The sequence below is a fragment of the Danio rerio genome, chromosome 17 (assembly GCF_052040795.2).
Source record: "Danio rerio strain M-AB ecotype USA chromosome 17, GRCz13ab, whole genome shotgun sequence".
Lineage (NCBI taxonomy): Eukaryota > Metazoa > Chordata > Actinopteri > Cypriniformes > Danionidae > Danio > Danio rerio.
Window position 1 is genome coordinate 23,303,598 of NC_141037.1, and position 14,248 is coordinate 23,317,845.

At 34.5% G+C, this 14,248-nt stretch overlaps 1 protein-coding gene across 1 annotated transcript in view; it reads left to right on the forward strand.

The window, feature by feature from the left end:
• crip3 (cysteine-rich protein 3) overlaps nucleotides 1-14,248 on the forward strand; it is an 18,115-nt gene continuing 3,867 nt past the window's right edge. Inside the window, exons 1-4 of the mRNA XM_087290393.1 lie at nucleotides 1-126; nucleotides 5,085-5,179; nucleotides 8,077-8,134; nucleotides 11,124-11,264. Coding sequence (XP_087146519.1) covers nucleotides 84-126; nucleotides 5,085-5,179; nucleotides 8,077-8,134; nucleotides 11,124-11,264 — 337 coding nt within the window. The 5' untranslated portion in view covers nucleotides 1-83. The remainder of the gene's footprint in view (nucleotides 127-5,084; nucleotides 5,180-8,076; nucleotides 8,135-11,123; nucleotides 11,265-14,248) is intronic.

Here is a 14,248-nt window from a genome sequence, read left to right on the forward strand (position 1 = left end):
GTGTTGCACACAGTGTGCAGCGGCGCGGAGGGATAGACAGCAAACTCAGACCAACAGAGCTGAACTTCAGACTTTTCCTGAAAATGACGTCCATTTGTCCAAGATGCGATAAGACTGTGTTTTTTGGTGAGCTTTTTAAAATAATGTTTCTACAGCTATCACTCAGAAGTGTACGTCTTGTTCATTTAATTGTTATTGTATCACTACTGTACTAATTGACCAAATTTGAAGGGCGTATGTAATATATGCAGAAAAGTTAAGGATTTATTTTTAATTATAAGTAATTTATGCATGATTCATGTAAGTGTTTGAAAGCGTTTTGTCTGTCAGTTTGTAGTGTGAATGGAGCAATTATGTTTTGTTTTGGGGACTCTTAAAATGAACATCCTGTTCAAAAAATAGCCCTCTCTCTATGTGTTTGAATGTATATAATTTATAAACTAAAGTCCTCCATAGATGCTATTTCTTTTGGGATTTTAGAAATTGATATTAATACATGCAATGGATTTCTATAAAATAATAATGTTATTTTCCTATGTTTATGTACACATACACTTCTCTAATAGTACCCCTATATTGATCTTATGTATTTTTACACAGTATCCTCACGCATTATTATGACTAGTATGTGTCTGCAAGCATTAAATTAATATATTTAGTGAGTTTTAAACGAGCCAAAGAAAAATATTTAGGGTAAAATATTAGGTTAGTTTCAAAGTTACTTTTGTTATCTTTCCTGCATACAGCATGGGCATCTCTGGGACCCCAATCTGTCAGTCTGAAGAAGACGAGTTTTTATCTCGTAGCACTAAGCATTGTTATTAATAGGTCAAGCACAAGTGACCCGTTGCTCCCACAAGCACATTGGAGGTTGTTCCCTAGCCTGTCTCATCGTTGTCGGCTCCTGTTTAGTATTCTGTCCCGCTGTCCAGTGGCTGCAGGGTTAGTAAATGCTATAGCCCATGAAAAGAGAATTGGGTGACAGTGTTACATAAGAATTTGGCAATGGAGGCTTGAACAAAGTGAGAGGATCTGTTGTGCTACTGTTGCAGGTTAGCAGATGGAGTGACTCTCTTTTTGGCTACATTGAAGTTGTGATATGTCAGCTTGATTATTTGATATTCCCAATGAGCCTGGACATCTGAATGTGTCTGTGTCTGTGTGCTCTCAGTTTGACCTGACTCTTTTTATGTGGCGGAATGTGTGTGTGTGTGTGTGTGTGAGAGAGAGAGAGAGAGAGAGAGAGAGAGAGAGAGAGAGAGAGAAAGAGAGAGATAGACCCTACTAGGAATGTTGGCTGGTTTGTGTGGAAGGCACCGGGGAGGTGGGTTTAGTTCCCACATCCACTCTGTCAACTCCTTTGTGAGGTATTTTATTAGTACAGAAAATATTATAAAATAGAATTTATTTATCATTAGGGTTTTTTGGTGGGATATTGATCTTTGTGTCACTTGTATTTCTGACTTCTGTACTCCAAAGTCCACAACTGTTTACTGTGCATTTGCTAATGGCAAACTATTGATTTTGTTTTTGGTGGTGGTGGTTGTTGATCTCCAAGAGCCGATAGAATAAGTAAATGTATGCAAACAATTTGTTTAGTGCAATGGAAGTTTAAAACATTAAATGAAATAAACTCTTGATCATTTAAACGTTTGGTGTTGGAAAATGGCTGCATTTATTTGGTTGAAAATAAGGTAAAATCTGTAATATTGTAAAATATTATAACAAATGAACTGTTCTTTGTTTTAGCTTTGCTTTTTTATTTTCAGAACTCCAAATACTGTTGTTGTGTAAACAAATGGCCAAAATGTACTAAATATTTTCTATTTTAGTTGAAGGTGCTGTGTAAATTCCATTTATTACTTGAAACCGAAAACTTGCAACACTTTACTTGAAGGGGTGTTAATAGGACTCTCTTTACACCTTTAAAATCATGACATGATACATGCCATGACCATGAACGAGTTTTTATGCATACTGCTACAGTATTTACAAATGTCATTAAGTGTCATTAGCTGTTATGTCTTTTAAATGCAAAGATGATGTGGTTTGAGGTGTCTTTGTTATAACAAATAGACATCACCAAGACATCAAAACCAGTCAATGTCTTTGTCTTGACAGAATGAGATTACAAAGACAATATAACTTGTCATAACTCTGTTATAAACACGATTGTCATTAAAACTTTCTTGAATATTTTTTTGATCATTTATTTTATTAAAGTTGTCAATACTCTGTCAAATAATTTTATAACAGCGTCATTACATTAAATGACATTTTTATGAAAAATTCAATTTGTACCACTGTAAGAAAATTTTTTTTTATGAAAAATTCATGATAATTATAATGGCATCATGATAATCATGTTTATGACATATTTATGACAAGTTATGTTGTCTTGGTTATGTCAAATTGTCATGACAAAGACAGGTCCTGATGTTTTTGTTTATGCCATATCAACAAAATCTCAAACAATATTTAAAATTAGATAAGTGAACGAATGACACTTAATGACGGTTGTCAAATGCATGCATAAAATCTCATTCATATTTATGAATCATGTCATGATTATAAAGAATTCATAATAGTCTTATAAACACACCATTCAAGTACTTCAAGTTCCCCACAATCCACAATTTATATATATATAGCCTTGGTCTCCTCTAAAAAAAGTCAAAACAAGATGGGGGTTTAGAGGGGTCACTCTGGTCTGTTTTTTAAATAATGCTAATAATTACAATAATAGATATCCATTTGACAACCCCTTTAACAATTCATACAATTGTGAATGCATTATCGTGTCAGTCAGTCTATGTGGGAAAAAAAAGTCATTCAACAGTCTGAAACTGGCAGATTTAGAGCACCGATAGACATCGTAAGAGTTCGCAAGACTGTTTTCTCATAAAATATTTGTTTCTACATTAAGCCTAAAAGTAAAGTCAAATTAGATACATAGTTTGTATACTTTAAAGCTGAAATAGCTAATTAGACTAGAATACATCAAATAGCTTGTATTACACAATACATGTATTACACAAAGTAACACTACAAAAAGTTGACCCCCCCAATACAATTTTAAAGTGTAGTATATCTACTTTTTCATCAGTATATTTCCTTCTGAATTATCAGTGATTTTTTTTGTTTATTCGATTATGCACAAAACTGCTTGTGAAGACCAGAAGGTCAGAGACAAGATGCACTTTTCAACATCCGCTTGATAGGAGCAGATCTGACTCAGCAGGGTTTGCCTCCAGTTTGTTCTTTCCTCGGCTTTGATGCTGCATTGTTCAGCTGCAAACACACACATACAGTACAGTACAGACCCCACCCTTAAGACTTAGTAGTTTGTGTGGACAGTCTTTTGCAGAGCCTTGTAAAGTACTGTTTGTAGAAACATCTATATATGTATAGATATATATTATGCACAAACACACACAAAATTGCAGTTCTGTGTTAAGCTGCATTTCAGGAGTTGCTGAGCTGAACAGACCTGTAATGATCTTGGAATGTAGAGTAACAGTAATTATATCATAAAATAATGTAAATAAGCATTTTGAGTACTGTAAACTACCTTATAGATGTTTTGAAAAGATACACTTTTGAAATAAATGTAAAAAAATTGTCATGCTCACCAAGGCTGCATTTATTTGATGACAAATACAGTAAAACTTGAATACTGCAAAATATTTTGTGTTTTAATATATTTGTAGTTGAAATTTAATATATACCCTTAATGGCATTGTTGGTGTAATGTGAAGTGGACGCTAACAACGGAAGTGTGGATCCAAATGCAGGGTTTATTATGCAGAGAATGGTCAGGCAAGCAACAGTCAACACAGGAGCAAACAGATGTATATGGGCAAATCCAGAGTCGTGGTCAATAAGCAGGCGAATGGTCAGTACAGGCAGGCAGGCAGCAAGCAACATAAAAAAAAAAAAAACGAAGTGAGGGTCAACAAGGAAAGGCAAGGCAAAAAGTTGTAATGTTCACAAGACTCAGCAATACGTGTGTGTTTGAGAGGTGTATAAATATTCCTGATGAATGTAATTAGTTCTAAACAGCTTCAGCTTTCTCTGTTTGCAATCATGGGGATCTAGGCAAGGTGTGTGAGTGGTGCATGACTGGATATGTAGTTCTTTTGCTGGTAGATTTGTAGTTCTTCAGCAATCTGCATGGTCTAGATTGCTGGTGACTGTGACAGTTGGGTTCAGAGAGCATATTTAATTTTCTGATTTGGTGGAATCTGTTTTGAAAAATCTTTTTGTGTTTTTACCATCACTTCTGATGCATTTATTGCTTGTTTGCGGAATAAATGTATACTTTTCTTTTTAGTGAAAAAGGTACAAACATTTAAACCTAAATGTGTATTTTAAATATTGTTTCCTTTAAATTAGGGCCGTGTGATTAACTGAAATGTAATCACAATCACGATTTATGTAATGAAACGTTGCGGTTAGCTAATCGCAAGAGGCTGCTAAATGAAATATTTATGCATTATTTAATTTCCCCTGCCTAGAACAAATGCGTGACTGTTGTCTGTTTGTGATAGTTTTACTAGCCAATTGAGTGAGCACACTTTCGTTATACCCAATTAGAATTGCGCAACCAAACTATGCGAAACGCCCACAATAAAAAACTAAAATTTTAGTAGTAAGAAGCTACAATACAGACGATTGATTATTGAAGCTTGACTACACAATTAAATCGCAAATCAAATCGAAACAAAATCGCAATATCTGTCAAAAAAATCACAATTAGATATTTTCCCTAAATCGCACAGCCCTACGTTGAATTCATTGATATAAAATGAAAAGGCCACATTTTGATAGCACAGCAATGTTTTTACTGTTTTTTAACATATTCTTTGGTCAACTAAGCAAAAATGTCTGTCCAAGGATCTTAAAACAGAGGCCATAAAAAAGAGATATAAAATGGCCAAATCGAAGTTTATCATTAAAGGACAACTGCAGTCTTGTTGACTTTGTATAAATGAGATATTAGTGCAGATCAAGCTATCCTCTTCAGCATTATGTACAGTATCACACAGTAATCAGATAACACATTACACTCTCTTCTGTTCTAGCTGAGAAAGTGAGCTCTCTGGGGAAAAACTGGCACCGGTTCTGTCTAAAATGTGAACGATGTAGTAAGATTCTGTCTCCTGGAGGACATGCGGAGGTAAGCAGAACTGATGCTCATACTGTAGATTGAAATCTCTCTCTGATCATTCTGTTTTTCCTTCTGAGTGCGCTTTTCCTTTCTTTCTTTCTTTCTTTCTTTCTTTCTTTCTTTCTTTCTTTCTTTCTTTCTTTCTTTCTTTCTTTCTTTCTTATTTCTTTCTTTCTTTCTTATTTCTTTCTTTCTTTCTTTCTTTCTTTCTTTCTTTCTTTCTTTCCTAATTATTTTTTTTCAAGAGTTCGTTCCTTGCTTAATTTTCTTGTTTTTTAAAGGGTCACAACACATTTTTGAGATGTTGACAGTCATTTATGTGCCCCATGCTGCTAAAAATACTATGAAGACATATATTTTACAAAAATAGTGAAAATTGGTTGTGTTTGCGTTATTTCGAGCAAATACGTTCTTCCGGTTTGAAAAGAAATTTTGAAACTACGTTATGGTTATGAGATCCTTGTGTACCTTTTTAAGGTATCCCATTTTTCTTTTGCGCATTCATTTTAGTATTTATATGTCTTTCCTTTCCTTTTTTTTTTTTTTAAGAGTCTATTTTTTCCTCAGTGTGAACTGCCGACGACTTTGATCACTCAGCACTGACATGATCCCTAAAGACAGACAAATCTTAGACTGCAACTCTAGATGTCCTACTTCTGGGTATATATGTAGTGGTTTAGTTCCTCAGGGTGAGGGCTACATGTACACAGTGTTATCATTTAGCAAAGGATCACACAACCAACTCAAGCCATCAAACTGACACTGGTTTGGTCAGTCCTCTTTAGTCGCTCCTAATTGTGCTTTTTTTCTCCCTTCTTTTTCCTGTTCTAATTGTCCTGACATGTTCACTGGTCTTGTCTGATATGTTAGGAGACATTTTGTAGGTCAGTTAGTTGCATTGTGTCCTTGTATGGGTTAAGTGATTGTTCATCCATCCCTCTAAAAGTCTACACTCCACACAGACTTGTCACTCTTCACAAGAAGAAGATTAGAGGAATTGAAAGTCCTAAAATGACTGTAAACACAGATAATAAGTATTTAAGGCAAGCTCGCTGAATCTGCCTGGAATGTTTTCTGACAGTCAGGGAGATATTTTAATTACAGTTATATTATTATTTATGTATTTATTATGGATGGGAATGTTTAAGCATGTTTGTTTTCTTTAAACGGTTACATTAAACTATTCCCATACTCCTTCTAAACTCTGAATGTAGAGATACAGTAGCAAAGAATAAAAAACAAGGAATAAATATTATGTGCAAGTGTTTGTTTTACCTTAGGTTTACAGGACAAAACAGAAAAGAGACTAATAGACAGGAACAGTTGGGTAAAGACAGGCTGACTGTGGTAACAGGAAGTGAAAACGATTCTTTTAGTCTGGGTTTTGGTTTCAGCACTGCTTGTTTTTTTGCAGGAAATGTAATCATAATATTAACTTCATTGAAATTCCTGCAGAAATTGGAGTTATCTTTCATTTTAAAAGGACATGCTCAGCTACTACAGTTCAGATCATTTAACTACATGTAGATAGGCCCTATCTATAAGTATATGTACTTGCTCTCCCACACTCGGTGTTACTGTGGGTCTTTACCAGAACTATCACAAGGACAACAAAGAGACAAAGATAGTGTTTATTCAAAGCAGAAAACAATCATCTGCCTTTCTGCCTCTCTTTCTTCACCCTCCTTCTCTCTCTCTCTCTCTCTCTCTCTCTCTCTCAACACAAGCATGCTTGCTTGCACACAAACAGTCACACATAGCTTTAGTTTAATTATAAGGTGAGTTTGGATTTGAAGGAGGATTATTTCTAATGCTTTTTCATTTGTTTTGATATAAATGGATGGATGAACAGCTCATCATTGTCTCACAGAAGGATATATTTAGATGTTACTATTTTATCACAGTTGCTGTGTTCACCTTTCTTTTGAGAACTGTGTGTGCTGCTCTTTATTTTATTGTGTTCCAAACAGCTGGAGGTTGGTCGGCTCTCTGCAGGTGTTTACCGCCTGTTTTACTCTATTCTTTAGTAAATTGCTCTGGTGTGCTATATTTTTAGCCTGTCACAATAGAGTTCTCACTGAATTTTTTATTGTTTTTAAATACTGTTTTGGAAACCACTTGGAAATGTAAATAAAATGTTAATATTTGTATTATTCTATATCTGATAACATTTCCAAATTTCATATAAAAATATGGGCATCTACAGCATATTTATGTCTTCTTTATTTGTCTAAAACTAAAACCATATCATAGAAAATTGTCATTTTATTTTACATTTTAAAAGAAATGTAGTTTGTAAGTAGTTTGCAGACCAAAATAAAGTTACAGTAAATGCATACATAAATCGTACATCTCTTAAGTTGTTAATCTTTTCCTTTTTATTTGTGGTATTTTTTATAGAACAATTACATAAAGTCTGTTTATAAATATTTTTTTCAAGTAGCTCAATTTAACATGCTATTTTGACTTAAAAGAGAACTTTGTTTTTTGTCCAACCACTTTCAATGAAATGCACGCGCACAAAAATAGATGTGTGTGTGTGTGTGTGTACAGAAGCTTGAATTTCAGTCAGATTTGAGTCTGACTGGGTCTTTTTATGCAGTCTGGGAGGAGCAGGAAGGAACAGAAGGATAAACAATGACCTCTAATGAATCCAGCAAGGCATAAGCATCTCTCTCCCTCTCTCTTTCTTTCATTCTGTCTCCCACACATTTCTGAAAATATTACCTTGCATAAAAATGTGGGTTTTATAATGAATACTTTAAACCATTTCTATTAATTTAATGGATGTTCACATTTAATGGGACTTGTATGTTTTGTTTTTCCCTTTTTCGTTTGCAGCACTGTACAAAACTCTTCAAAATGAGCTTACACTAACCAATAAAAATATTCTCTCTTTTTAACAGCATGATGGATTGCCTTATTGCCATAAACCCTGTTATGGAACCCTCTTTGGACCAAAAGGTGTGTACTCTCATGCAACTCTGAGACACTTGAAAATTTAATTTAATGTGCATATGTGAGACTCTTTAAGCTATTTGCTCTTTGCACTTTTTTGTGTGAATGTAAAGGAAATAAAGGTTTAAATAAGGGCTCATTTAGAGAAATTTGACTCTCATTGACTTTTAGAATAACCTTTCAACCAAAGACATTGCACTTACCACTAGAAACCTTATCCTCTGCGTGTGTATGTGTGTGTATGTGTGTGTGTGTGTGTGTGTGTGTGTGTGTGTGTGTGTGTGCATTGCATTCCCTATTATGTTGTAGCAATACCAGTAAGTTTTGACCTTGTGGGGACATTTTTTGGTCCCTTGAGAAAAATGGCTCATAAATCTCACAAGATCAATTATTTTGAAAAATGTAAAAAGGCAGATTGTTTTTGTTTCCTGTGAGGGTTGTGTTTAGGGATATGGTCAAGGGAATGGGCATAAAAATGATTTTGTGATGAGTTAAATATCAGGAAAATTTTAATTTTTATCTTTTGGAAAAAAAAAAATACATTTAAAAAGAGAAAATGGACTAGATCACTGTATTCTTTTGTGTTTATATGGGTGAAATTATGTTATAAAATTTTAAGTTAAACAGTACTTCACTAATGGTCGAACAGTGACTAACTTTTCTTTGGTTCTTTATTTGTTTTTAACGCTGAATTTATTATTTAAACTATAAAGTAGATGTTCCTGCAGATGTGGAATAACGAGTATAGTTAATAGTGACTTTTTGGGGTTGAATTGTTTTTTTGTTGTTGGTTGAGATCATTCAGATTAAAGTAGATCTTCCTGGTTAGATCAGATCTTACAGGGCTGTTTCATTCAATACCCTAATTTAAAATTCTAATGAGATCCTTTCCTCATTAAAGCAGATGACACGATCCGCTACTGAACTGTTGATGTAAGTTTTTTCGCAATCTGTCAAGTGCGTCTTTCATGTTAGTGCTCAGTTTAAAGCACAAACACTAGTAAATTAACAATCCTGTGTTCTGTGGAAGGTATATGAATACCTGTGCATTCTAATAAAACATCCCATAAAGGTCATGTTAGATTAGGTAGGTTTGGATATAGGAATGTGGGTCATGGTGGCACAGAGGGTAGCATGATCGCCTCACAGCAAGAAGGTCACTGGTTCAAGCTCCGGCTGGGTCAGTTGGCATTTCTGTGTGGAGTTTGCATGTTCTCTATGTGTTTGCGTGAGTTTCCTTCGGGTGCTCTGGATTCCCCCCACAGTCCAAAGACATGCGGTACAGGAGAATTGGGTTAGCTAAAATGGCCATTGTGTATGTGAGTGAATGCAAGAGTGTATGGGTGTGAAAATCAATGAATGAATGTTTATAAGTATTTTTGGACTATTCAAACATTCGACCACTTAAGGTTTTTCCAACACAAAAGCAGTCCCTTTAAAGACATAGTATGTCATTTTCGCCACTAGAGGGTGTGTATTTACAACATACAAAGCCATTATTTGATGACGCTGTGACTGAGTGTGGAATTATGGGATTGTCATCCTCATTACTTGCTACATTACTTGTTCTGCCGAAATCATGTGCATGGATGTGCTTATGAAATTAAAATCTTACTATCATGGTAGTATGAAGCAGAGTAATTCTAGTGTAATGCAGCATTTAAGCAGTAGAGCTTTTATTATGCCACAGTCCACTGCTTTCAGTCATTCTGGTCATGATCACATGGAAAAAAGCAGTGTTGTTTAATCATACTAAATACATGTTAGGGTTCGGTTATAATGGTGCCCTGTGCAGTCGAATAAAACACACAACATATTAAAGCATCTTTAGTGTTTCACAGTTTTCTATGAAACAAACCAAAAGTGGTGTATGATATCATTAGCATGGTGACAGGATATGGTGCATTTCACTACTTACAATTGCTTATTTATCTGGATTTTAACAAACATTTTTTTTTTTTTACATATTTTACATTTAAATGTATTTATGAAAACATCTTAGAGCCCCACCTGAATTTAGCATTGTTCACTTGAATACAAGGCATGGCAACCTACCCATGGACGCATGGCCCTAGCCGTAGCCGTCAGCGATGCTTATACGCACCTCTCAAAAAATGTAACTTCACGTCGCAACGACATGTAGCACAAGCTATGTAATTGGTCGGCTTTGTAGCGCTGACGAGTGTGGACGGAGGTGTGAGCCAAGCAAGTTTTTTTTGTGTTTACCTTATGATTAAAGTTGTTGCAAGTCCCTTGATTCTAGCCTCAAAATGAGCAAGTTTGAACCACTTGTACATTAAGGTAGCGTTCAGAAAAAACAAAACACCAACAAACAAACTCGACGCAGAGGAACATAAACACCCCACTGCCAGCTAGCATTTCAGAAATAGCTTTCTCTGATCTCTATCTTACATTTTACATAAATGTACATTTTTTTACATAATTAAAAAATGTATAATATAAATATACATTTAAAATATAAATATACATTAAATAACAATATTTAAATATACATTCTTAAAAAAAAGGAAAAAATAGACATAATTTGTATAGTTTGACCCACAGTAACCTCTACGATTGTCACGAAATATCCCTTAAAATGCTGATAACGTATGTTTTTTTTTTTAAAAAAAAGGATGTAATTTCAATACTTTTATAAATGTAATTCACTAATGCACATATTACATAACTACTACCGAAAAAAGTTGACCCCTGATCATCAATGTATAGTTCGCACACTGGTTGTACTACTAAGTGTGCTGCCTATTGGTAAAACTCTATAGGTTTCATTTTATGAATGTGCTGGTTTCAGCTTGAATTATACTATTTAAATGTGTGTGTAATTTAGGTGAGACATTTGTTCTGGACCTGAAGGGGATATTTTGGGATTTTGTTTATCTGCTTTAGGAGAGTCTGAACACTTAGGTAGGAGCTTTATCACACATGCTCATGTGGTAATGGAATGGCACTCACTGTTCTGTCCTTTCATTGGTAGGTGTAAATATTGGAGGGGCGGGCTCTTATATATATGACACGCCTCCTCAGACGCCAGTCAACAAAACATGCAACAGCCCTTCAGAAGGATCCCCAACCACACCTTGGACCACCTCACAGATCAACTTCAATCAACCTAAAGGTGATTTTGACACATGCACTAATGTTTGGGCCCAATAAGATGCATTTTAGTGCACAATGTCGCTGTATTATCAGTAGGCCTACATGGAATCTGCGTGCACAGAATTCTGCAGATTTTTGGCCCATCATTGAGTCTATTTATTTACTTGTGTGAATGTAAATTTATGTAAATTTATATTTGTTCAGTTTTTAAATGAACTTCAGGATTATTATTGACTGTTATTATTATTGTAAATGTTCTTTTGACTTATTTACAATACAGTTTGTAAGTAATATCTAAAAAAGTCTTTTAGTAGATATAGACTATATGAAAGACTTGCTCTGTTTACCAAACAAGTGTGGATCTAAATTGACAATAGTAACAATACTCCCAAAATAATTCCACATAAATCCACAGATTTTTTACAAAATTCTCTGCAAACTGTCTGGCTCTAATTATCATTTATCAGTTATATTGCACTACATTGCAGTATTCTGAGTTTAAATATTGCCCACCCAATGCATGTTTGGTTGTGGTTGGTAATGTGTTGTTGTTTTTTCTGTCTGAAATTTAAATGTACAATTTTTAAACAATGAGGGAGCAATGGACAAACAGAAAGCCCTGTCCTCACCTTAACATTACATCAACACTACATCAATATTACATCAAGATACTGAAGTAAAAGTCTCAGTAACTTTTGGTTCACACAAACTTTAAGATAACTAAACTTCTAGATCATTTGAAGCCTTTATAATCACAATATTCTGAGTGCAAAGATTCAATGTTGTCCGGAGTTTAAAGGCCCCATGAAATTAAAGTTTTTTAGATGTTAGTTTCAGTATTGTTAGTTTTAAGGTATCTAAAAGTGACAAAATTCATGTTTAAAAAATAAAAACTGAAACATGTAAAGCTTGTAGTTTGTCACTTCTGCCTAAACGGATCAGTATATTTATTCACATCACCTCATACTCTAGTTTCTCATCAAATCATAACCAATCAAATGCTCTCTAGTATCTGATATGCCCCACCTCCTTCATTCTCAATTGCTTTTATTTTTTTTAACTTTTTTTTTTTTTTTTTTTTAATGTCAGGATAACAAAAACAGCATCATAAACATTTGTGACAGATTGTACATGAGTTTTACAGACAGGTAAAGCATCAAATAAGCACATACAAGAAAAAAATAAACTAAAAAAACAAGCAGATAATAAAAAAATTGTGTTAAACAAATTAAAAAAGGAAAGTAAGTTAACAGTTCTAGCTTTAAGATTTTTAGAGGAAATAGTAGCTCTAATGTACCGTTGAAGTCCCTTTTCAAAAACAATAAAGAAGGTATATGTTGAGAGAATTTACAGAAATATATATGGACTTTTGCAAGAATTAAAAGAAAGTTAATAATGAAATTATTACTTTTATCATCAAGACTATTGAAAAAACTCATTAGAATATTACTTAAAAAAAACAAGAATTCTTCTTATTTGCTTTTCATTTGATGTGCTTGATCTCAACCACTCTCACTGACAATGATAAAACAAAATACTATTGGGGAGGAGCTACACCATGTCCCACCCTGTCTTTGTGTTTTGGATGAGATTACATCAAACATAAAATAAAAATGCAAATTTCAAAGCACTTCACGAGACCTTTAAACTGTCAAAGTTTTGAAATGCAGATGTTTTATTTGTTGTTGTCAGAGCAACAAAGCACAAGCTGTTAAAAAGTAACAAATTGTTTGCATTTAAAATCACATAAAAAGAATGTTTTTGTGTGTTAGTTTTTTTTTTTTGTTATTATGTCTTATTTTATATTAAATCTTGTAAAAGATCATAATTGGGCTTTAGTAATGTTATCCAGCAAGAGTGGACTAGACATGGATTGAATTTTATTTAGAGATGTCAAAGAGGTGGAACGGTGGCTCAGTGGTTAGCACTGTCACCTCACAGCAAGAATGTCACTGGTTCGAGACTTGGCTGAGCCAGTTTACATTTTTTTGTGGAGTTTGCTTGTTCTCCCCGTATTGGGTTTCGCATGGGTTTCCCCCACAGTACAAAGGCATGCGCTATAGCTGAATTGGAAAAACAAAATTGGCTGTAGTGTATGAATGTGGGTGTAAATGTGAGATTGTATGGGTGTTTCCCAGTGCTAGGTTGCAGTTGAAAGGACATACACTGCGTAAAACATATTCTGAAATAGTTGGTGGTTCATTCCGCTGTGATAAATAAGGGACTAAGAAACCGGAAAAATGAATACATTAATAAAAATGTTAAAGAGCATATACATTAAAAGATAGTTGTGAGAACACTCAAAGGAAAAACAATTTGACACTTTCTAGTCCATTCATTCATTTTCTTTTCGGCTTAGTGTCTTTACTGATCTGGGGTCGCCACAGCAGAATAAACCGCCAACTTATCCAGCATATGTTTTACGCAGCGGGTACCCTTCCAGCCGCAATCCATCACTGGGAACAACCATACACACTCATTCACACACACATACACTATGGACAATTTAGCTTAGCCAATTCAATTACACCGCATGTCTGTGGACTTGTGGGGGAAACCAGAGCACCTGGTGAACGCGGGGAGAACACTTTCCAGTTGTCAAACATTAGTCATTTACACCAGTTACTCCAGTTAAACTTGAGATAAACAGACTTCACCCATCTTCTAAAATCACATTCATATTAGTTGCTTAAAGTGACTGAAAAGGTCTAGAAAAATGTAATCTAGCATCATTAGACTTTAGATGTCACTTGGTTTATTATTGTGTCTTATAATGCCATTCAGTCATGCTTAAATGTGATTAAAGTGTGCAAATGTGACAATACGCTATTTTTAGCCACTGTACATAGGCACACTCTTCCGAGCTGCATTGTTCCACACATTCCATTATACAGTAACACTTCCTCAGCACTTTTTAACAAACACACACACACACACACACACACACATCACACACACACACACACACACACACACTCTCACATTGAGTGGGAGACAGAAATA